Genomic DNA, 22,790 nt, shown 5'->3' with positions numbered 1-22,790 from the left:
ATTTTTATAAAAAGTAAAGTGTCCAAATTGTAGAATAATCTGGTCCAGAGGCCATGCTTTTACCAGAAGGGTTTTCTCTTGTTTAACTGCTTGTTGTCTTGGCTGAATTATGAAATGGAAGTGCCTGAATTGTACTGGAACCTGAGTAGACTAGGTGTTATACTTGAAGATGTCAAAGCCTCCACAGTGTGTTAGGAAAATGGCACCTAATGCATAGGTAATGTTTGATCAGAAATATCTACTAAGAGAGAAATTTTTTTAAAAGTCTAGCTTAAATTCCCAAGTATATAGAACTTGTAGAAATAACATGTCTTTGATGTGCCTGAGAATTTATGTAAAAGAATGGAGCAACTGATTTTTTTATTTAAATGGAAGTTGGATTTATTGGGAGTTGTTCTACTGTTTTCATTTTTTGCTCCCAAGAGATCGTTTGTTGACACTATAGGAGGAAGTTTGTACTGTCAAATTTTTAAGTTTTGCTCTTGCTTTCTTGGATATTCTGATTGGATACAACATATTTCAGTAGCTCATGGATCACTGAAGCTGAGTACCTAAATGATTGTACATATTCTTTGGTTGAAGCTCAGTCTTGGGCAAGTGTAAATATGGAAAATTGACTGCATGGCAGTCAATTGTGTATTGGTATTTTTATTTGCTTTTCATGCTTATATGTTTTTATACTACTAGAATTGGCAGTTCTATTAGTACAGATATTTGGCAATGTCTTTCATTTGTGTTGCCTTTGTTCCTGAAACTTTTGAGAACTTCTTCTTCCCTGTGGATCTGCTGATTATGATTTGTTCACATTTTGAGGCTGAAATTGATGACAAATTGTTAACCTGGGGAGGAAGCTCTAATGCTGTTAGTTGATGATGAAGATAATTCTGTCTTCCTTTATTTTTAGTTTGTAGACAGCCAAGATAAATTTTAGGTTTTAATTGTGAGTTCTAAAGAAAATAACGCATTACAGCTACTCCGTTATACAAATACGTATTTTTGTTAGAGTTTACTTTTTAATACACTGTGACTTTGCAATAATGATTTCTGTAATTAATTTTGTAGGTTGCTCTCTTTGTAAAGCAGGGGTGCTTGAAAGCTGTAGTAGAAATTGAACTGTAAGTAGTAAAATTGTATTTTCTTGTGCATTTTTAGTTAGATTATTTTTGCACGCAGTCATTTACAAAGTTTTGAAAAAAATTCTGGTGTACAGATGTCTGGTTTTAAGCTTCAGATTTACTTTTTTTTTTTTTTTTACTCAGACTTTCAAAATTTTAAAGTTAAATAATTATTGCACAAGAAATAAGCAGTCATGATTGGTCTTGATTTTGCTTTCTGAAGCATCTTGCCTTGTCTTGATGTACAAAGAATGTATAGATAACTATTGATGTATATGATGTGTTTTGCTTTTGATTACATTTAAGGTTCAGATGATTCAGATACAGTCATTGTTGCCATCATAACATAGTGGTTGGAAATTATTTTTAAAGAAGGAAAAAAAAAACAAAACCAAAGTCTAAATTGTAAAACCAGATATTCTGCCTTCAATCTGTTATACTGATATACTGCTGGTATTTGGGATTCCTCAACATTCTTAGTGAAAGCATCGCATACTGAAACAAAATAGAAGGAAAAAAAAATAAGTAGATCTCACTAGTTTGGCTAATGCAGTCTTCCAGGTAAACCTCTGCAAAACAAAGCAGCTGAAAATAATCTGGACTTACTCTGTAAAATTCTGATCAGTAAGCTTTGGTTGCAGGGCAATATTATGTGTGCTTTTTTTACAGCTAAAGAGAGACTATCCTAATAGAGTTCCTAAATGGGTGTTGGTTTTGTAGCGGTCTTAACATGAAGCTGTTATAGCACAGGTGGTTTTGATGAGCCTTAACCTGATCTGTTTGCCTGAACTAAATAGAACACAGAGCAAATCAACTGATCCAGAGCATGAGTTAATTTTTGTAACAGTTGACCACCCTGACCAAGAGCATTGTATTAAGAAAAAAAGATATACTGGAATGGGCCTTTGAAAAAATCTTTCATTCTTTTGTGAATGATCGAGAAAGACATTCTTTGGAGACTGGACAAGCAATGGGTCAGGAGGTAGACTCTGTGATTGTTTCAACATAGATGCATCCCGATGTTACTTGAAAGTCCAAAGAGAGTCTTGCAGTATGTGAAGACTGAGCATTGTTATTGTAGTGGTTGCAATGCAATTCAGTCCTTTGTCTGATGGGTAGAAAATATTTAAAGGCGACATCTAGGGTGAGAGAGCAGTGATGCAGAAGATCGCTTTTTGACAGGAATTTTAAAATATGAATTCTGTAAGCATGCACCATTTTGCTTGAATCTGGATTGTTACTAAAATAAAGAATTATAGTAGTAAAAAGTCCTTAATTTGATTTAAAAAAAGAGCATGGCTTTGTAGGTCTTTTGAAGGACGTCTGGTATATTAAAATAAGGTAATAGATACTTGGAGGAAATAATCATATAGTCTTGCAGAAGTAGTTTCATATCTTTATGGCACTTATTCCACACACTAGAAGCTGTTGAATTATTTGCTTCTGCTTTGACCTCTACTTTTAAGTCTCCTAAGGTACACAGCCTCCAAACTGTTATGAGTCCTTATTCTCCATCTTTGACAGTATGCTGACTGATCAGGCACTAGACAATTTCTAAACCAAAATTTCAATAATTTATTGCTATCTCATTGCTCATTTGTTACTGATGCATCTTAACCAGAGGAAGTTTTTGAAGATAAGACTTGGGCTAGAGAACTAAATGGACAACTGGTACATCTTTGCTGTTCTTTAAAAGCGGAAAATGAAAATAAATTAGTATTTTTCTTACTATATGATACTATTTTTGTTCCAAAATGAAGTATATATACACAGCTTACTGATGTAGTTCTGTACACTGAAGTTTTTTACTTTAAAGGCATAGCATTATTGTGTACTCCTGCATACCAATTTTAAAACTTACTAAATGTCATGTAAAAACCCTACGCTTTTATATGTACTATTCACATCTCTAACAACTTTTAAATAGTTCATACATTCAGCATGACTATGTAATTTATATGAATAACTTTCTCTGAGTTAAGATTTGCAGATATTCTCAATGTTTTCCATGTGTGATTAATTCAGCACTGAAATACTAAATGTTTTCTGAAGCATAAAATGTGGATCTGTTGCTACTGTCCAATTTATTTATATTAAATATTTAGATATCTAAAAGTTAGCATCATAATGCTAACATACTTTGACGTTTGTTAATCTTTGCATATTCTCAGAAGTGTAAACGCTTCTTTTTATTAATCAGGTTTAAGCCACCTGAAAATATCATTATAACACGTGAGATTCATGTGGTGAATAACTCATCAGCATGGTTTATCAACAAAAAGCCAACAACCCTGAAAACAGTAGAAGAGCAGATTGCAGCCTTAAACATCCAGGTGGACAATTTGTGCCAGTTTCTTCCTCAGGTATGAATGAATTTTGAAAGACAGTGAGTACAAATGCAGTTTGTTTCAGAGTGTTTTGTTGCTTCTTAGATTTTGTAGCACTTCAGCAGTTTAATGAGACAACTTAAAGAATGAGGTAGCCGTACTGGTGTTATGGTGAAAGAAGAAAGGAACTGTATGACCATTTAAGGCTCACTAATTGGATGAATTTGTACTTGCTGTCAGTTGAGACTGAACGGAAAGCTGCTGGTCAACAGTAGCAGTAGTATCTCTCTGGGCTGTGTGTGCTGCTGTAGGAATGTTCTTAAACAACAAATCTGTAGGGAAATTTTTAAAAGGTCTTTAGATTTAGCACTGTCTCTGTATTTTTACCTCCATGGTTCCTGTACTTCTGCATCCCTAACTTTCCCAGTCAATCCTTGTATGAACTTTTCTTGGATTGTATTCAGTCAGTTCCTCAGGATTCAATCCTGTACTTGGTAAGTGAAGGGGAGTTGTATCCATTCCTTTCTCTGAAAAACAGAAAGCAGTCCTACTAAATGACTCTACAGTTGCAACAGAGATTGCCAGTAGAGCCTTCTTGGTCACGTTTGTGGCTCAACAATTCCTTGAGCTTAGATAGAGTGGGACTTAAAGATGTTTAGAATCAAATCATGTAAGTATAAAATAATACTGAAGGGAAATATCTCCTAAAGGAGAGAGAAGATTAAAGAGTGCTGTGAATAGTTACTGTATCTGAATCCATGCTCAGGCATGTCAGGATTTCTGTGCAGATAACTAAGGTGCCTCACAATTGCACCTTAAAAAAAGGTTACAATGTGTTCCTTCCTAGGACCTTTCCAGTTCATGTGAATCATCAGGGACTGTAATACGAGGAGACCTTATCTGAGCGTAGACAACCATGGGTTTATTCCTCTATTCAAGGAGAAATGCATTAAAGAAGACATGCTGAAAAACATTAAAATTTCAAAAGCTAATATTGTGGAAACAAATATTCTGGTGTTTTTTCATTTATATGTTCACAATATTTTTTTATAGAGTAGAACTTTCTGCATACTCTGCCAACATAACTCTTGTATTTAAAACAGCTTTTTTTTTCTTTAGTACATAAATATCAGTTCAGTGAATATTATTGTGCTGAAAGTTTTGGTTTATTTGTTCTCTGCCACTGTAGCAATGACAAGCACACCTTTCATTCCAGTCTTTCTTGGCTTTGAGCTGTTCCTCTGCTTTGGACAGCAACAATGCTTCTTGATACCCTTGGCTGCCAGCCTTAATATTAACTTCTACATTGCCTAACTTTTGGGTTAACCACAGCTTTTATGCTGGGAGGTGTAGCCTCAGCAGGGTGAGAACAGATTTAAGAATACAGTGGAATAAAACCTTTACTTGTCTGTACTAAACTGTCTTTTTCAGAAGAATGATAACCAGTTAAAAATAACAAACCAACTGATGTTGCAAAAGCTGACAAACAGCCAAGAACAGCCAAGGTTTAAGCTTAAATAATTCCAGAACACCTCCAAAAAAACCATGGATGAAATCTGACAAATATTCAGGAGTGTTTGTTTGCTACTCTGAGATGGTTATCTTATGCTTAGCTTAACTATGCCAGAGCTATCTCATAGAACTGTAATTCAGGTGGTATTTAAATCCTAAGTCATTGTATTGCACTATTCTAACTAATACTGTATTTTTGTAATTTTTTTTTTTTTATTTTCTAGGACAAAGTTGGAGAATTTGCAAAACTGAGTAAGATCGAGTTGCTTGAAGCCACCGAAAAATCTATCGGTTCTCCAGAAATATACCAATATCACTGTGAACTGAAGAACTTCAGAGAAAAGGAAAGAGAACTGGAGGTACACATGCACATTTTGGAGACAGAGTGCAGTGACTGTAGGGAAATCAGCATAATAAAATTTAGCCTGAGATCTTATGGAATTAGGGGTGGTATTTGTTTACAAAGTCTGCGGTAAATTGATTTTAGCGACTCATGTTCATCTCTCAATATTTATTGACTCTGACACTCACATGCTTGTAAGCATGAAGATGCGTGTGCAAGTATTAATAGTCTGGACACAGAGAACAGGAGACGCCTTTTGTCAAGTACTCATCACTTCTCTGTGATTGTTGACTTGCAATAACTTTTCTGGACAGATCTTTTATGCCTTCTAGAAATCATGAGCTGTCATAGGGTTGTCTTTTGCTTCAGTCTTGCTGACTTCAGCTTCCATAAATTGTGGACAAGATTGTTGCCTGCTACCTATTTTTCCTGGAGTATTAACAAAGAGGAAAACAAAGTGTATATCACACACAGAATCACAGAATCGACTGGGCTGGAAAAGACCTCAGAGATCGAGTCCAACCCTTGGTCCAACTCTAGTCCATTTATTAGATCATGGCACTAAGTGCCATGTCCAATCTGAGTTTAAAAACCTCCAGGGACGGCGAGTCCACCACCTCCCTTGGCAGGCCGTTCCAATGCCTGACCACTCTCTCTGTAAAGAATTTCTTTCTAATATCCAGCCTAAATTTCCCCTGGCAGAGTTTAAGCCTGGGAGAAGAGACCAATCCTCACCTGGCTATAACTTCCCTTCAGGTAGTTATATAGAGTGATGAGGTCACCTCTAAGCCTCCTCTTCTCTAGACTAAACAAGCCCAGCTCCCTCAGCCTCTCCCCATAGGTCTTGTGCTCAAGTCCCTTCACTAGTCGTGTTGCTCTTCTCTGGACCCGCTCCAGCACTTCAATGTCTTTCCTGGACTGAGGGGCCCAGAACTGAACACAGTACTCCGGATGTGGCCTCACCAATGCAGAGCACAGGGGAAGGATCATTTCCCTTGTCCTGCTGACCACGCTATTTTTGATAAAGGACAGGATACCATTGGCCTTCTTGGCCACCTGGGCACACTGATGGCTGATGTTGAGCTTCCTGTCAATTAGTACCCCCAGGTCCCTTTCTGTCTGACTGCTCTCCAGCCACTCTGCGCCCAGCCTGTAGCGCTGCAGGGGCTTGTTGTGATCAAAGTGCAGCACCCGGCACTTGGCCTTATTGAACTTAATCCCATTGGAATCAGCTCATTTTTCCAGTCTATCCAGATCCCTCTGCAGAGCCCTTCTGCCTTCCAGCAGGTTGACACTCCCTCCCAACTTGGTGTCATCAGCAAATTTGCTGCTGATGGTCTCAATCCCCTCATCTAAATCATCAATAAAGATGTTAAACAGGACTGGACCCAACACTGACCCCTGGGGAACACCACTAGTGACTGGCCGCCAGCTGGATGCAGCCCCATTCCCCAGCACTCTGGGCCCAGCCCTCCAGCCAGTTCTTAGCCCAGCGTAGAGTGCACTTGTCCAAGCCACGGGCTACCAGCTTTTGCAGGAGTATATTACGGGAGATAGTGTCGAAGGCCTTGCTGAACTTGTTGTTGTCCTGGTGGTAGGATACAGGGTCTTTCCCTGACAGTCACTTGTGCTGTGATCTTAACAGAGCACAGCTTAGTGATCTTTGCAGGAATAATGTACTTCCTCCTGTTACTACTGGGAATGTTGCCTTCGGAACAGTGTCTGTCATTACCCATACAGGCCATTCTTTTAATCTTCTGTTCTGCTATTTCTTCTTGTGCTTGCAGACATATATGCATTTCGACTCATGCATGCTACATTTACAAAACTTAACATTTCTGTTACAAATCTCTACAAGATCTTTCACAAGCATTTTTGCTATTTATATTTATCATAACCAGTTATGGTGGTTCAGAAATGTCTAGATTAACAGAGGCTTGAGCTGTAGGGACTGACTTCCTGAGAAAATTTTTAAAAAATAAATAATGCAGATTAAGTTTTCTGTTTAAATTAGATTTGTTTTCACATGAAGTATGTGATAAAAGAACTTGAAAAAGCTGGACAACTATTCTTAGTTGGATTGTTCCCCTCTAATTACCACTGTAGAAAATATACTTTCTTACATTTCTGCTTTAATGTACAGATGAGTTGTGGACTATTTCTGAAGTGTTTTCACGAAGTAGATACATGAAAGTATCATGTATGTACACACATGAAAGTACACAAAGTAAAACGTGAAAATCTGTATTCTTGCAGAACTTGTGCAGAGACAAAGCTATTGCGTTGGAGAAAATGAGACAGAGGGTTGAAAGATACAAACAAGATGTTGAGAGATACCATGAGCGCAAGCGCCATCTAGACTCAATTGAGATGCTTGAGAGGAAAAGGCCTTGGGTGGTAAGCTTTTGTCTTTTAAGTGTTTTTCTTACCTAACCATTTTTCCTAATACTGCAATATTAGGTATATGCCAAAAGTTTATTTAAAAAAAAATTAGCTGTTATTACAATTGCTTGGTGCAAAAATGCCAGGTCTTGAAATACTACTCTTGGCCCAGCTTTGATCAGAATTTTGCTTGTACATGTAGCTGGACTGAAGAAGTTGCTTAAGGTATAGCTTAAGTAGTTACTACCCATTTAGGAAAGCCAGCACTATGGGCCAAGAGCAGTACTCCTTTTTATTCCTCAAAGACACAACTGGCTTACTTCAAGCTATGCCTAGCCAGCTCCACTTGCTTCTTCTACTTACAATATTTGGTTTTGTTTACAGAATGTGTGTTTTTTAATGTTTGTTTTGTTTGATTAGGTTGCCTTCCCCCTTTTCTGATTTTAACTTATTAATTGAGATTTGGTGTACATTACATAAATCACGGTGAATATAGGTTGGCAATCTCAAAAATTTTGTCATTTTGAGCAATAGAAATTTTACACCAATTTAAAAAAGCCTAGGATCAAGGACAGGTCAGTTATATGAAGCAAAGTAAGTCTTTCTGAACAGCACTTTGACAGTAGTTTAGTTTAATGTTGAATGGTCAGTCAGATTAAATTATTATTAACAGTTTAAGCTGATGCAGATTTTATTATATTGAAGCAATATGTTGTTTGCCTTGTTCACAAGCTTCATAGATTTCATGAAATACAGGTACAGAACTTATAAAAACTTACATGTAATTTTTATGGATGCAGAAAACTTTTGTAAGGCATTTTGTTGCAATTGTACAGATAACAAAGCCTCACATGGGTATACAAAGAACTTTATGTCCCTTGTATCTTGAAGAGCAACTGAATTCAGGGTTGTACCTTCACTGCCTTCAAACCTTCACACAGAGCACAGAGGGATATATGAGCAGCAACTGAAGTAGATGAATGGTGATGGGTGCTAAGCAGGGAGATGTGTACTCTGTACCATTAGGATTGGACTTGTGCACTTGCCGAATAATGCAAGTTTTTCTTACTATACATGCATTAGTCTTGGTTAATTAACAAGAAGAATGAGTTATTTTATTGGTAGTGATACAGGTCTTGCATAGTTAATGTGAACTGATACTCTAGGTCAGGAGTGTCAAACTCATTTTTTGCCAGAGCCACTTTGGCCTCATGGTTCCCATCAAAGGGCCAAATGTAATATTACAACTGTATAACTGTAGGAGTAGTTACATATAAACGCTGCAGAATGTTACAAAATGGAGACGGCAGGCAGCCTGAAAACAGGTCAGCTGAAATACGACACTGGATTGTGTCTTGATACTAGTAGAAAAGAAGAAGTCTAGTGCTCAACTTGTTTTATTATTTGACCACTGTAGAACTGTGTTTTTATTCTAAAGACTCCACTGTTTTTTACCTGAGGAACATTTTTCTAGTCAAGTGTTTTCTTATCAGTGCCGTTTGCTTCTGTATCTGTAGAATTTCACACCATTTTTATGTATGTCTATGTCTAATAGGCTTTTGAGCATCTGCTTTAAATTCCATAACATGGACCCTAGGAGTAGTATTAAAGATTTAGACTCAAGGATTTAGCGGATGTTTTATGTTCTTGTATGTATCTTAATGGGACTTCCATCAAATGATTCTGTCATCTATAATCAGTGAGCAGATTTAAGGAGCTGCATTTTTTTAAAAAAAGTAGGTTGTCCTTCTTTTGGAGGGTCTTAATGGAAAGGTGTTTCTTACCCCTCCCAGCTTAAGCTTAAAGTAGTATGATATACCATAAAGTATACTCTTTTAAGGTGTTGTAACAGCAGGAGTTGCTGTTCCTCATGCTGTAAATGTCTTGAAAACACATAATTCTGAAAATATGTTTTTACCAAGCCATGCCCATTCTTCTATTCTTCCTCTTCCATTCACAATTGAGAAAAGCTTTCTTACATAGTTTAAGTGCAAATATCTCTTGGGAGGGCTGAAATCCTTTGGAAGTTCTGCAGATCGTTCACTAGGTGCATGATTACAATCAAGGCTATTTGCGTAATGGTTACAAAAATTAAGATGTGCCTGCCAAATCAAACAGCTTTCCCTTCCTCTGCACCCCATGTATATGTATCTACTGCTCCTCCCTCTGGCCCTCCAAGAATCCTTTTTTTCCTCATGAACCCTTAAAAATCATTGAATATCATGTTATTTTCTTTTTTTTTTTGTTTGTTTGGGGTTTTGTTTGTTTATTTTTCTGCAGACATCCTAGCACCCAAAAAAATTCACTAGTAATGACTCCTTCAGCCTAAGCTACTTTCTCCTCCAAAATTCCCCCTTCTTGAAGTGGAAGTTCTTGGTCACCTCACTTCTTACCATCTCTTTCTTCTCAGAAATGCATCTCCAGTTAAGCTGCATAGGTAGTGACTTCTCAGATATTTGTGGTGTACAGTGGAGTTTTTGTTTATTTTTCGAGGTTCTGTCCTGCTCTGCCTCTGTCCTCGATTTACTTCAGGGTTATATCTGTTACTGGCTCTGACAAACTGTCCACCTCCTTCCTTTCTCTTTACGTTTTCTGTGGTTATTAACTTGAGGATTTCTGCCTTAAGTAGTGCTCAAACTACGGACAGAAAGGGCTAAAGAATTACTTTTTTCACACTGATCCCAGTTGGACTTAGAGGCAAGATAATTGCAGACAAATTGGTAGGTTCTTCTGCTACTTGAATTGCATATTCTTTAAGAACCATTAAGTGGTTCCCTGGAGACAGAATGATCTCTACATCTCCTAGTCATAGCGACTAGTAACAAGAGGCTTACTTAAGCAGTTGCTCTACTTCTAGCTTCAGAACAAGATTTTTCTCCTAAAAAGCATATGCAATTAAATAAAATAGTAAAATATTAGGGCAGTATAAAATGCTGGAATAGAAGAAGAATTCTTTAATTATTTTACTTTCAACTCCTGTAAGGAATATGAAAATGTTCGTCAGCGGCATGAGGAAGTAAAACAAAGCCGAGAACAAGCCAAGGAAGAACTGAAGAATCTGAAAGAAAAGCAGTCTCCAGTCACAAAAAAAATCCAAGAAACTGAAGAGTATTTTGAGTCTCTGGATAAGAAAATCAGAGATAAGGTAATATTTTAAATTCTTGGATAACTTTTGAAATATTTGACGCATTCTCTGTTCAGCTTTGTAAAATGTAAAGCTATAACCTCTTTTTTTTGTCATGTGCCATAATGATGTGTATCTGAAGAAATTTTTCTGAAATACTCGTGCTCATAGTTCTCACTGCCTTCTCTGTGTTTCTGCTCCATTAAAGCAGTAAAACTCAAGAACGCCTTCCTTAGTAAACCTTCAGCAGCAGCTCTGAAAGTCTGCTCTCTTAGTATTGTAAGAGCACACAAATTTTGTAATTCTATTTGTAGAACCTTCAAAATCTTCAGGGATATAATGTTAGAGTTTCCTTGAGTTAGATACCTATATGAAATTGGTTGTCTGTTTTCATTTGTTCTGTAGTTTGGGTTCATGGATGCTCTGTTTGTCTTCTTAAAATGTAGCTGGTTTGGGTGGTCGATTTAAGCTAAATTACAACTTTTCTGCCCTAAAAGTGTTCCTCTAATATTTAACCTAATTCCATAAGTAGGGAATGTTCTTTTATTACACAGTAATTCTGCATCAGCTGTGAATACTCTTAACCTGTAAGAGAATTTAATGGTAAACCTACCTTTGCCTTACGGCTTACTGTCTGTTTTTTTAATAGCTGCTCTCTCTGGGGATACAGAACATTACCACTTCTGTATGACAAATAGAAAAGTATTGTAATTCTCCACAGATTAACTACTATGTACTATTCCAGCTGCAGAAGTCATTGTATACATAGACTGCACAAATTTTTAACACATAACCAAAGTTAAATCATAACATGAGAATGTTCGGTGCAGTGAGTTCTGTTTGAAGATAACTAATCAGATCAAAGGACTTGGTGTGGAGATGTGACATCTGTAGAGGACTGCTGTCATGAAGCATCTTGTAAAATCAGGGTCTGAAACTTCAGTGGCATTTAGTGCACTGAGCTATTACACTGTCCTTGTGCTTGCTTTAAAATACAAACAAACACACCCACCCCCCCAAAACAAACAAAAAAATACCAAAAAACCCCAAAACGAAATCACAGACTGTCATTCACACCATTTACATTTTTGTTGTGATGTAAACAGTATTACTCACCCAACTACATTGCTATTATTGTTATTATTATTTGCTAAATGTATCCTTTGAATTTAGTGCTCCACAATACTACAAGAGTTTATTATGCTGTGATTCAAAATACTTAAACATTTTAAAACTTTGCAGTTTTATTTAAGTAGACATTTGGGGTGTGATTGGGGTTTTTTGTTTTGTTCTTTGTTGTGGTTGTTTACATGTAAGTGTACTTACTTTCCTTAAAGGAAAGTTAACAGCTGGGAGCTTGACATTAATTTTCATAGTGCATTAATGGCCTCCATGCTTGTGAAGTGCTAAGCTTTGTTTTCACCACTTGGTGTTATCTTACGAGATTTTACTCCTATTTTTCTTTTTTAATTGTTATATATTTTTTCAAACAGAATATAATTCTACTGAACCATTGCTACCACAATTCTTGGAAGTATTGGGCTTTATTCTTATGAAAGTTGTCTTCTGTTAGTATGAGTTAATACTCTATTTATATGAGAAACCTAGGAGAGAACAGGGAGCGTTTTAGTTTTAACTTGCAGGGAGCATGCTCAGCATAGAGTATTTGCTACAGAACTGTGAAAGAAAAACTGGGGAAATGTACTAGCTGATTGACTCATACTCTTGAATCAACATACTTTTCTGCTCAATCTAAACTTGTGCCATAAGGCTTTCATGCAGGAAACATTCACAAGGGTAATTGTATGCTGAAGTGGTGTTTAATTTGGGCCTTGGGAATGAATTACTTGCATTTTGTTCTACAATATTCCAGAAGACAAAAATATGGGAAGAAGGAAGGATGCTACACTTAAAGTAAATAACTTACAGAAGACTGACTGAGATATTCTAATACTGCTTTCCAGAGATTATTTGCTATTCTTTTAGTTGCAATGTACAGCTAATACTATGTTTTATATAATATTGCAATAAGACATTTCCAGACCTGAGTTTTATTCCGATATTAAATGATATGTCCAATTCTAATTTGAATGATTAGTATTCCACCTTGAAGAAGCCCCCATGGAGTCCAAAATCATGGGAAAAGGCTTTATGGAATACATTGTATATGTGGTTATGGTGTGAACAATTTGTGTGACATCAGGCATGTTAACAAGATGTTAGAGATGTACTGCTACTTCTTGAACTTTTGTGGCAGTAGCTCTTTTGGGTACCGAAATCCATTTCCCTCCCACATACCTTCTTAGCTGGTCTGTGAAAATGAAGTCCCTGTAAAGGAGAATCAGTGCTGCTTGCACTCTCAGGAGATACTTTCAACCTAAGGCAAAACCTCAAGCTTTTCAAGTACCATACCTTAAAATTGTTTAAATTGCTGTTTCTTCATTAGTTCTTCACTTTTTCATAGATGTAGCTTGAATTTATTATAACTTAGAATTTTATCTTTGTAGATGCAAGCATTTGGTGAGCATTTAATAGATAATTCCCCTGTAAACCAGCAGGAGTTGATTAATGAATTATTTTGTTATAAAAACAGTATAACTATTTATGGCCCCAAAGTTGTTTTTTAAAAGCCAAATTTCAATTTGGCATTAAGGGAAAGCAGTTTAATGTTCTAAGTCTTCTCTATTTTGGACACTCAGACCTATAGGGAACATAATCGTCTTCAGGCTATGTGGTCCAGGCTTATATCAAGTAATGGTAATCCTGACTGCTTCTTGAGATCTTGCTCTTGGCTTGAGTATATATATGTGAGAGCAGAGATAAAGCACCTCTTCATTATGTATTTTTTTGCGCTTTGTTGGCAAAAAGCCAGGTATGGTGTTACAGATTTTGCCTGGAAGGAGCTGGACTGAAAATAAAGGCAGAGCTAAATCTGTGAGGAAATTAATATACTGAGACATTGCATGACTATTTCTCTTGTCTCTCTTTGTGTTAAAACCTTTTTAAGGATTTGGTTAGACTAAGAATTCCTAGTAAAATTTTGTGCTTTGCATGTGTAGGACATACGGATTCTGGAAAAAAGTAACTGGCCCATTTCGTCAGAAGAGGTTGATAAAGTCGTGTGAGAGAAGCCTAGAATACTTTCCAGTTTATGCTCTGTAAAGTAATTCAAACAGAGTGGACTATGCACTGCAGTCTTTTTAGGAACATTTGACAGTATAAAGCGATGTATTAAAACCACAAAGACAGTTACAGTTGTTAGTCTGTTCTGTAAAGTAGGTGTATATCAATATGTAATAACTGAAAATATAATGATAATTGAAAAGTTGAATTCCAATTCCTTACTAGTGTCCTGATTTTGAGAGCCTTCAGAATTGTTTTGTGAATATTTTGCATCAGTTGCCTGTGAGAGAGCTTCCTCTTCAGAGTGCCTGCCTGATGGCTTTCTAGAGAACATCATGGAATTGGTGCTGTGTTGCTATCAAATGCAAGACCAAGATGTATTGTTCCATACTGCCTTCATTCAAACAGCTGTAGAATCAAGGTCTTTAATTTTTCTGCATCTTTCAGCTCACAGGAGGGAAAAGGTTCTGCATAGTTTTGTTTTCTTTATTCTTGATGCACCTTAACGTTTCCAGTGTGACTCCATTTGTAGGAAGACATTTCCTCCAGCAAGAATGCTGGTTTTGTTTCCATATCTGCAGTGGGATTTACTTACAGTCCTTCCATCCTTCTGCAGTCTTGCAGCATTCTGCTTGGGCTGTTTTCCATCTTGACGGTTCAGGAAAGCAGGAATTAAGTTTGTAGAGAAAGGATAGTACAATTCCACCATGTTCAGGACTTGGCTGTACAAGTGCCTGGGCAACCTAACACAGTAAGACCTGCTGTCAGCAAGGAATTGGACTGGGTGATGCTCAGAAGTATCTTCCAACCTATATTATTTTACAACTCTATAGAAAATGAGAAAGGTTGAGAAAGAGATACAGGTGCCTGTACATGAGCCAACAAGTTGTCAAGCTCAGCTGTGTAGAATATAGCTTTAGCACAACAACGCTGGTTTGGAAGAAGAGGCAAGAATATTTTTTAAGTGTAAGGATCTGAATGTAACATTTTATTGAAATTGAGGATGGAGTTATTTTCAGATTGTTTAGGAGACTCCTGTCATGCCTGCATGGGCACATCTATAGCTGAATGGTTGTGTACAGTTTATATGCCGTTATTCAGTTCTTCACAAATTGCTGAAAATATACGTTACAGATACAAATAAGAATAATAAGAAACTGGAGAGTATGACTTTGTCAGTAATAAAATGTGGAATAAATACCTATTTATGAATATACGGAATAGTCTTTAAAATGTGACTGCTTTTTACAAATACAACTGCAACTGAATTTGACTATCTAATTTCAATATCTTACTGTATTCAGGCTGCTGAAATCAAAGACACTTCTCAAAAATGTAAACAGAAGCAAGATGCTTTGGAAATGAAAGATAAGCAAGTAAGAGTCTTGGTATTTGTAACTTTTTTGTGTGTTTCTTTGCTACTGTATAAATTCAGTACTAGCTATAGCATATGCTGCATTCAAGTGGAATGCTGCTTCTAAAAATCTGCATTAAAACACAAATGTGCGGGGAAGTTGGGGGTTGTCTGCTCTTCTGTTAGGAAAGAGGGAAGTTTCTCTGAAGAGGCTGCAAGTGCTTGCACGCTTTACTCCAGTCTTTAAAATGCCTATTGATCAAACAGGTATTCTTAAGGTACAGGTACATGTTACATAAAATCAGTTACCTTAATGAAACAAATCTAAGAACAGACAGTGTGTGTGTAAATACACTATACATTACAGACTTTCCTTGAAAGGCTGCAGCCTCTATCGTACAGTAATGCACTCAGCATTAAATATGCCGTCAAATATTCTATGCAATACACTAGGGTTATTGCTTCTGTTCAGTGTGTACATCCAGCTTTTTTAAAAAAGAAAACTTAGTGTTATAAAACAGTTACAGAGCACTCAGTCAAGAAATGTGTAAATTAAATGTGTAAGGGTGCACATTAATGCACAATGATGCACATTGTGTTTGTGCTATAGGTTTCATGCAGTCTTAGACTAACTTTCAAATGCATTAAGCAAGATCTTGGCCTTTAAGCTTCTGCTTTTGTAAAAATAAAGGAACTTCAAAAATTGACTTAAAGACTTGATTGTATTTTTGCTTAAATGTTCCTAAATCTTAACAAAATCTTGTCATTTCTTCAACTGTCATAAGGCTATTGGAAATACAGCAGACTCTTATGCTTTTTGTGCATGTTTACTTTGGCATTTAATACCACTTGCACAGATATTATTTATTGTAAATTTTGTATGATAAACTCTTAATATTGGAAATACTAAATATTTATAGATTGAAGAAATTAATCAAGCTTTGAGAATGAAAAAATATGAAGAAATGGACAGAAAGAGGAAAATACAGAACACTCAGAAGGTGATAGAGGACTGGAAGAATGAGCTTAATACAATAGCAGACTGTGAAAATCTTCAGCCACAAATTGATGCTGTTAACAATGAGCTGAAAAAATTACAAGAAGAAAGAACAAATATTGATATTGATATCAGTGATCTAACAGCACAGAAAATGAACCAAGAGAGGGAAATGAAAAGTAAGTTACTTGGCGTTTTGTTTGTTGATTTTTTTTTTTTAATTTTATTTATCTTTTTTTGTTTTCATGGCGGTCAGTACAGAACCTGCTTGTCCTACTGTAGTGAAATAATTTGAGACATTTACCTCAAGCCTCATAGTTTTATTTTACATGTATAGCAGTCCTCTTGTCTGTTATTAGTTTTATTAAAAGTAACAGAAACAGCTTTCAAAGAAGGAATGAGAAGATTTAAAGACAGCAGCTGACCTTAAAACTGTCCTTCCAAAAAGTTAGTTTTCACTGATCTCTGGGTAAGGAGACTGCTTTGCCAGTTTCGTTTTTGTTGGTTTTGGTTTTTGTTTGTTTGGTTTGGGGTTTTTTTTGAGGGGAGAAGGGGTTGGTTTGTTTTTCGGTTGTTTGGTTGGCTTTTTTCTGTTATTAAATGTTAGCAGCGTGCAAAAAACAAACAAACTGAAATAAAAGCAGTTTGCTTCGAAGATGCAGTGTTTAAAATTAGCTCTTTGGCAGTATATCAGCTACTGATGCTGCATTTGTCCTTTCTAGATGAACCTGAGCTAACCTTAATTATAGTAAATTCCTTTATACTAGCCTAGGAGTTACGATTAGTAAATTCAAGAATTATAGCTTGTCAGAGAGTGTTGTTTATATTCCTTGGTGATTGTGGTACCTTTCCACATGCCTGTTTCTCTGGCACTCAACTTGTCATGGAATCCAAGAAGAAACTGAGATATATAGAGAGACCAAGTGACCTGAGGAAGGAAACACTATGTATTTTACCTTGAGAAGCACAGAAAGTATTTAATCTGTTTCTTCTGAACAGCAAATGTTTTTGTACACAGTCTGTTGTTACACATTTGTTTTTTTGCAAGCGTGAAATAACACTCAGATTTCATATTGCTTGTCCCACTGCCTCTTTCCTCTTGGGGTGTTTTGGGTTTTAAATACAAAGGTAGAACAAGTTTTGAAAAGAGATATTTTTAGCACTAAATTTCTATGTTTTTACTGTGCTACCACATTTTGTTATACGTTGGGTAAGTCTTCATTGTCCTTCAGATTTTGAGCTTTAATAGTTCTTAAGATTTCTTTAGGATAAGCAACAGCTTGGTTGTGGGAAGGGAAACTCTTAATTCTTAATAATCTCTTAACAATCTTACTGCTGCAGTAGCTTAGTTGATAAATATTGCAAAATGCTACTTATAATATGTGTACTTCCTATGGACTCTGTTTAAGAAACAGCCTTAAATTGCAGGAATAATTGATCGCCTTGGACAACTTAATAATATAATGAATATGAAGGAAGAGAATCTTAAAGTGAGATTCCGAGACACCCACTCTGCTCTTATGTGGCTAAGACAGAACAAAGACAAATTTAAAAAAAGAGTTTGTGAACCCATGATGCTCGAAGTAAGAAAATTTACTTGAATGTCATTCTGACTAGTTCATGTTACGTTTATTTGTGCCTTGCAAGACTTTGAGAAAGACTTTTAAGACTTTCAAGACACATCTTGAAAGAACTGCCAGTTACATGCAGGGTACCATACATCAGCATGGTGAACTGTTTGTAATTTTAATTTCGTAGGCAATGCAGTAATACTTGACATTGAGTAAAACAGGTGTGTCCTACCCCTTCCCTTCTCAAGGAGTGGTTCTTTATTCAAGTCCTCATTGCAGATTTCCTCTGCATATGAATAACTTAGGGAGTGTGGCATTTGCTGTTTTTGATTCCTTATGGTAACTGTTTCTGAACAGTGAGATACCTTTAGTAGTACTGGAGCAGAGCCCCTAGACATGAGATGGTGGTGTTTGCAATTTGTAAGGTTAGGGTGGAGCAAAAGAGGGGGAGGTGGTCTGGTGGAGACAGTGATATGATAGATTCAGGAATGCTGAGAAAGGGTATGGATTCCTAAACACTCAGACATAATGATATGTGAATTATTGTAAGCTTCCTCCCAAAAGAACTGATTGCAAGAAAACAGGAGATAAGTCTTTAAAGACACTTAAGCATTGTCTTTGTTGTCATTAAATTAAAGCTCGAGTATCATCTGACTGCTTAAAATATTTTGGGAAGGGGTGTTAAGTCCAATTGTATTAAATCTCTTTCTTATTACATTTCTTTATCAGATCAATATGAAAGACAATAAACATGCTAAGTATATTGAAAATCACATTTCAGCCAATGACATGAGAGCTTTTGTTTTTGAAAGTCAAGAAGATATGGAAGCGTTTCTTGTGGAGGCAAGTAGGCACTAGTCTTAAAAATTGCATAAATACTGATGTAGGAGCTTTAAACTTTGGAGCCTACTGAGTAAGTGTCTGTATTTATTAAGTTTTGATTGACAAGATCAGCACAATGACTAGTACAAAGTATTTAAAATTTTTCTTCTGGATTAAGGTTTTCATCTGGAGTAAGATTTTTAGTTTGGTTTGGTTTGTTTTTTTTTTTTAAAGCCTAGACCAGCTGCAGGGATACAGGAATATTAAAAAGCTACTTCTTTCTAGAAATAACTTTAGTCTTCCTTGACAAGGCAATAACCACTGAGGAGAAAATACTGTGTACAAGAAAATGACAAGAGCAGGAAGCTACTAATTTAGTACAAAGCATTTCCAGTGCCTCCTGACTAAAGAGGCAAGAGAACATCTTTTGTGAGAAGACAATGGTTCCAGCAGCAAATCAAGCTTACATGTTCTTAGTACTGCTGTTTCCTGGAGCGATAAGGCAATTGTTCCCTTTGAGAGCCAGACAGATGACGCAGGAAAAAAAACCCATAAGATATGACATTAACTGTCATAATGCTTCCCAACTACTGTCCACAGAATAGTGTGATTAATGACAAACTGCCCTGAAATTTTCACAGAAGCTGGCGGTTTTTATATCTGTGAGCACTAGTAGTGATATTTGAGGTTCTGGGGGCTTGTCTTGCTTCCATAGTTGCGGAACCCAGTGCAAAGCTGATTAAACCAGTGCAACTGATCTTTCGTTTTTATTCTCAATCTTTTCTGCCCTGTTAGGATCAGGCTTTTCAGAGCCTCTGTAGCCAGTGGTCTGCCACTGCCTGTGCAAAATGGTCATACAGCCTGAAAGAGGGGGCTTCCTTATTGCATACAGCTTGGCTATTTAGATTGAGCACCTGGCTCTGGATTTCTTTGATTGTGAAAATGCCATGCATTAGAGAAAACAAAACCAGAGAGAAATTAACTGAGCTTGGCTTTTAGAGAACTCAGTCAGACGTGAGCCAGAGTGGAGTTTTGTGGGTTCTTCCAGAAGCTGTCAGTTTAAAGTCATCTGGATTCTATGAATCAAGGATAGATACTTGACTTTCATGTAGTGAATTTTTCTGCTCTTTACTACTAAATAATCTAATGGAATCTATATTTAGATACGTGATCATCAGAAACTAAGAGTGAATGCGGTATGTGCTCCTGCTGCATCATGTGCTGAAAGTTTACCTTCAAGACCTATTGAAGAATTATGGTATGTATAAGATTATATCAGTGGGGGATGGTTTTAAATACAATGTTTTGTTGTTGTTGCTGTAATATATATTTGAATTTTCTATGCAAATCAAATTTTCGACAATTCAGTTCTTGGTTAGCAGGGCTTCTTTCTGACCCTCCATTAACTTCAGCTTGCTTACTTGCCAAATTTTATTTCTGATGTATGCTTTTTCTTCTTTTCAGCCGATATGGATTTTTCTCATATTTACGAGAGTTATTTGATGCTCCTCATCCTGTGATGAGTTATCTTTGCTCCCAGTACCGTATTCATGATGTCCCTGTGGGAACAGAGAAGACCAGAAACATGATTGAAAGGGTGAGATGTCCTAAATAGTACAAATACACCTGTGGTCTGGAGTTTCATTTTAGAAATTCTTATGGAATTTAATGTGAAGAAAGAAAGAAAAAAAAAAAAAAAAGCCATAGCCTTTTATTTGGCCTTGAGAAGTAAAACCAGTTCATCATATAAACATATTGCAAGACATTTTAACAAATCTAGGAAATCTAAGACAGTACTTCACAGAAAGTTAAATATATCTTGCACCTGCACACTGTTCCAAGTTAATTATATGAAGTTGTTTCATTATAACATCTACTTTAAATGCCTGAGATATTCTGTGCAAGATTTTGATCAAACAGTTAATAGTATGTGACATTGCTGACCTGTCATTTTTAAATCAACAATCAGAAGCTGCTTTTTAAATTTTTTAAAAATACATCAAGAAGTTCAGTTTCTGGCAAATACAGTTGTGTAGCTTCAGTCAGAATTTATGTGCTAAATAGTGTATAAATGTTTTGGGTTTTTAGAAGTAGGCTAAGAGCTTCCACTAGGAGTAACCTCCTTACCTTAGTCTTTCGTGGGTTCATTGCTGCATTGTAATGGGTAACACATATGGCAGTTTTCAGCTTAAATCCTTATTCACTTTTCCATCTATGCTGGACATCTGTTGTCTATCTTATACAGAAAGTGAACTCCTAATTCAGAAAACTGCTTTGGGCTCTCTGAGAACAATGAAAACAATGCCTGGTTTTTGGGATGGCTGTTACTCCATCCTCTCTATCTTCTATGTTTCTGAGGCTCTAAGAATGAGGAAGAGGAAATTAAAAGTGGAAGGAGTCTTGGATGCCAAGTTCTTCTCTTAATGTTTTTTCTAAGCATTTTAATCTTTAAACTGCAGTTCTGCAACACTTTATCACCGGATGAGGCAGATTTACCTATGTAATAGGCCTTTGAGTTACATTTTGTAAACCAGTCAGAATTACTTCTTAGATGTTCCTTTCCAGAAGACTGTGGGCAGCAAGTGAAAAATCACTGGTCTAGGGGCAAAGATGAGCCACTATTCTGAATGTGTAGCACATGGCACTTCCTCAGTTCAGTTGTGTAAAGTTTTTTGTTTGTTTTTATTATTTCTGATTGGGAAGTGCATTGTTTGCAATGTTTTGTTTCACATATGCCAGAGAAAGCTTTAGTTTAAAAGGAGATGTGTTGTATAGAGCTGAACATATGGAAAAAAAACTTAAGATAGAGATGTTGTCAACCACAGCCTGAGCTGTAAAGCAAAGTAAATATGGTTTTCAGTGTCCAGAAACCAAATCAACAGAATATTTCTGGTGCTGTGTATATAATTTGAAAGAATCTTCCGCCAAATTCATGTTGTCCTATGGAAGCTTTTTGCTGTTCCTTATTTACTGGACGCATATTTCTTTTTGAAGTACTGTATTACTTTGCGTTATAGTAAATCTTTGTTTATTTATATCCTTTTTTACACAAGTCATTTAAAAATAGTAACTCTAGTATTTTTGGACCTCATTTTTTCCCTACAGATACAGTTGCTTCATTGAAGTTCATGCATTACAGCTCAACTTATGGTTTCATCTATTAATTTCTAAAGTACTTTTGGTTCTTTGGTACACAGGCTATGTTTGCATTTTATGCATCTACAGCAAGTACAATCCTTGTTCATGATGTGGTACAAATATTAACAGGTTTTCCCAGTGTCTATCTGTAGCATCAGAATAATCACAACCTGTTTAATTGGTTATGGTAACATACTGTGCTTGACAGTATCTTAACCATTCTTTGTTGACCAGTCTGAATTACAAGTATAATGATGCATTACACTTAGCATCATCTTTTTGCAGAGGTTTGTTAACAAATCAGAGTCTTGCATAAGCTGAAGTTCTTTTCTGTGGATTTTAGCTATTTATTCTTTGTTTTGAAAAGCATTTCTGTAAGTAATGCTTTTGTCAGATTGATATTTTTGTATGATTTTTAGGTCATACAGGAAACCAAACTTAGGCAAATATACACAGCAGAAGAAAAATACATTGTTAAAGTATCTGCTTATACAAACCTGACCCTCTCTACTAACTCATCCCTGAGGACAGCACAGTTTCTCACTAGTTCAGTGGATACAGATGAAAGAAGACAATTGGAAAATGAACAACAGGTAAGAATATATATTTTTGTGCTCTATATGATATGAACTGCTATCCATTTTAGCATGCGATAAGCACAACCTACCTGCGTCACAGCCTACTTGCGTATGTTAGTATGGTATGTTTGTAGTGTGAATGCTAGTGGTGTGTATTCTTTTATTTCAGGACATCAATAACAAGATAAAGTCATTGGATATGCGTTTGACTACACTGTTTGCGAGACAGAAACAGCTGGAACGCAGGGACAATGAGCTCAGGCAGCAGAAGAAGGAGCTTTTCGAGAGAGGAAACAAGAAGAGACAGTTGGAATCAAAAATTGGTGTGAAGTATGATAGGTAGGAAACAACTATATTATCAATGAAACATGAACAATTTTCATAAGAAAGGTATTATAGAATAT

At 36.3% G+C, this 22,790-nt stretch overlaps 1 protein-coding gene across 1 annotated transcript in view; it reads left to right on the top strand.

The window, feature by feature from the left end:
* SMC5 (structural maintenance of chromosomes 5) overlaps positions 1-22,790 on the top strand; it is a gene marked incomplete at both ends in the record, with an annotated part of 44,269 nt that overhangs the window by 1,084 nt on the left and 20,395 nt on the right. Inside the window, 13 exons of the mRNA XM_080362508.1 lie at positions 1,063-1,115; positions 3,316-3,478; positions 5,179-5,313; positions 7,554-7,694; positions 10,663-10,824; positions 15,231-15,302; positions 16,201-16,456; positions 17,706-17,860; positions 18,578-18,691; positions 19,834-19,928; positions 20,135-20,267; positions 22,228-22,401; positions 22,556-22,725. Of these exons, the coding sequence (XP_080218634.1) occupies positions 1,063-1,115; positions 3,316-3,478; positions 5,179-5,313; positions 7,554-7,694; positions 10,663-10,824; positions 15,231-15,302; positions 16,201-16,456; positions 17,706-17,860; positions 18,578-18,691; positions 19,834-19,928; positions 20,135-20,267; positions 22,228-22,401; positions 22,556-22,725 (1,823 nt within the window). The remainder of the gene's footprint in view (positions 1-1,062; positions 1,116-3,315; positions 3,479-5,178; positions 5,314-7,553; positions 7,695-10,662; positions 10,825-15,230; positions 15,303-16,200; positions 16,457-17,705; positions 17,861-18,577; positions 18,692-19,833; positions 19,929-20,134; positions 20,268-22,227; positions 22,402-22,555; positions 22,726-22,790) is intronic.

This window comes from Nesoenas mayeri (assembly GCF_963082525.1).
Source record: "Nesoenas mayeri genome assembly, chromosome: Z".
Taxonomy (NCBI): domain Eukaryota; kingdom Metazoa; phylum Chordata; class Aves; order Columbiformes; family Columbidae; genus Nesoenas; species Nesoenas mayeri.
The sequence above is the reverse complement of the archived record's forward strand: the minus strand, read 5'-3'. Positions and strand labels throughout refer to the sequence as shown.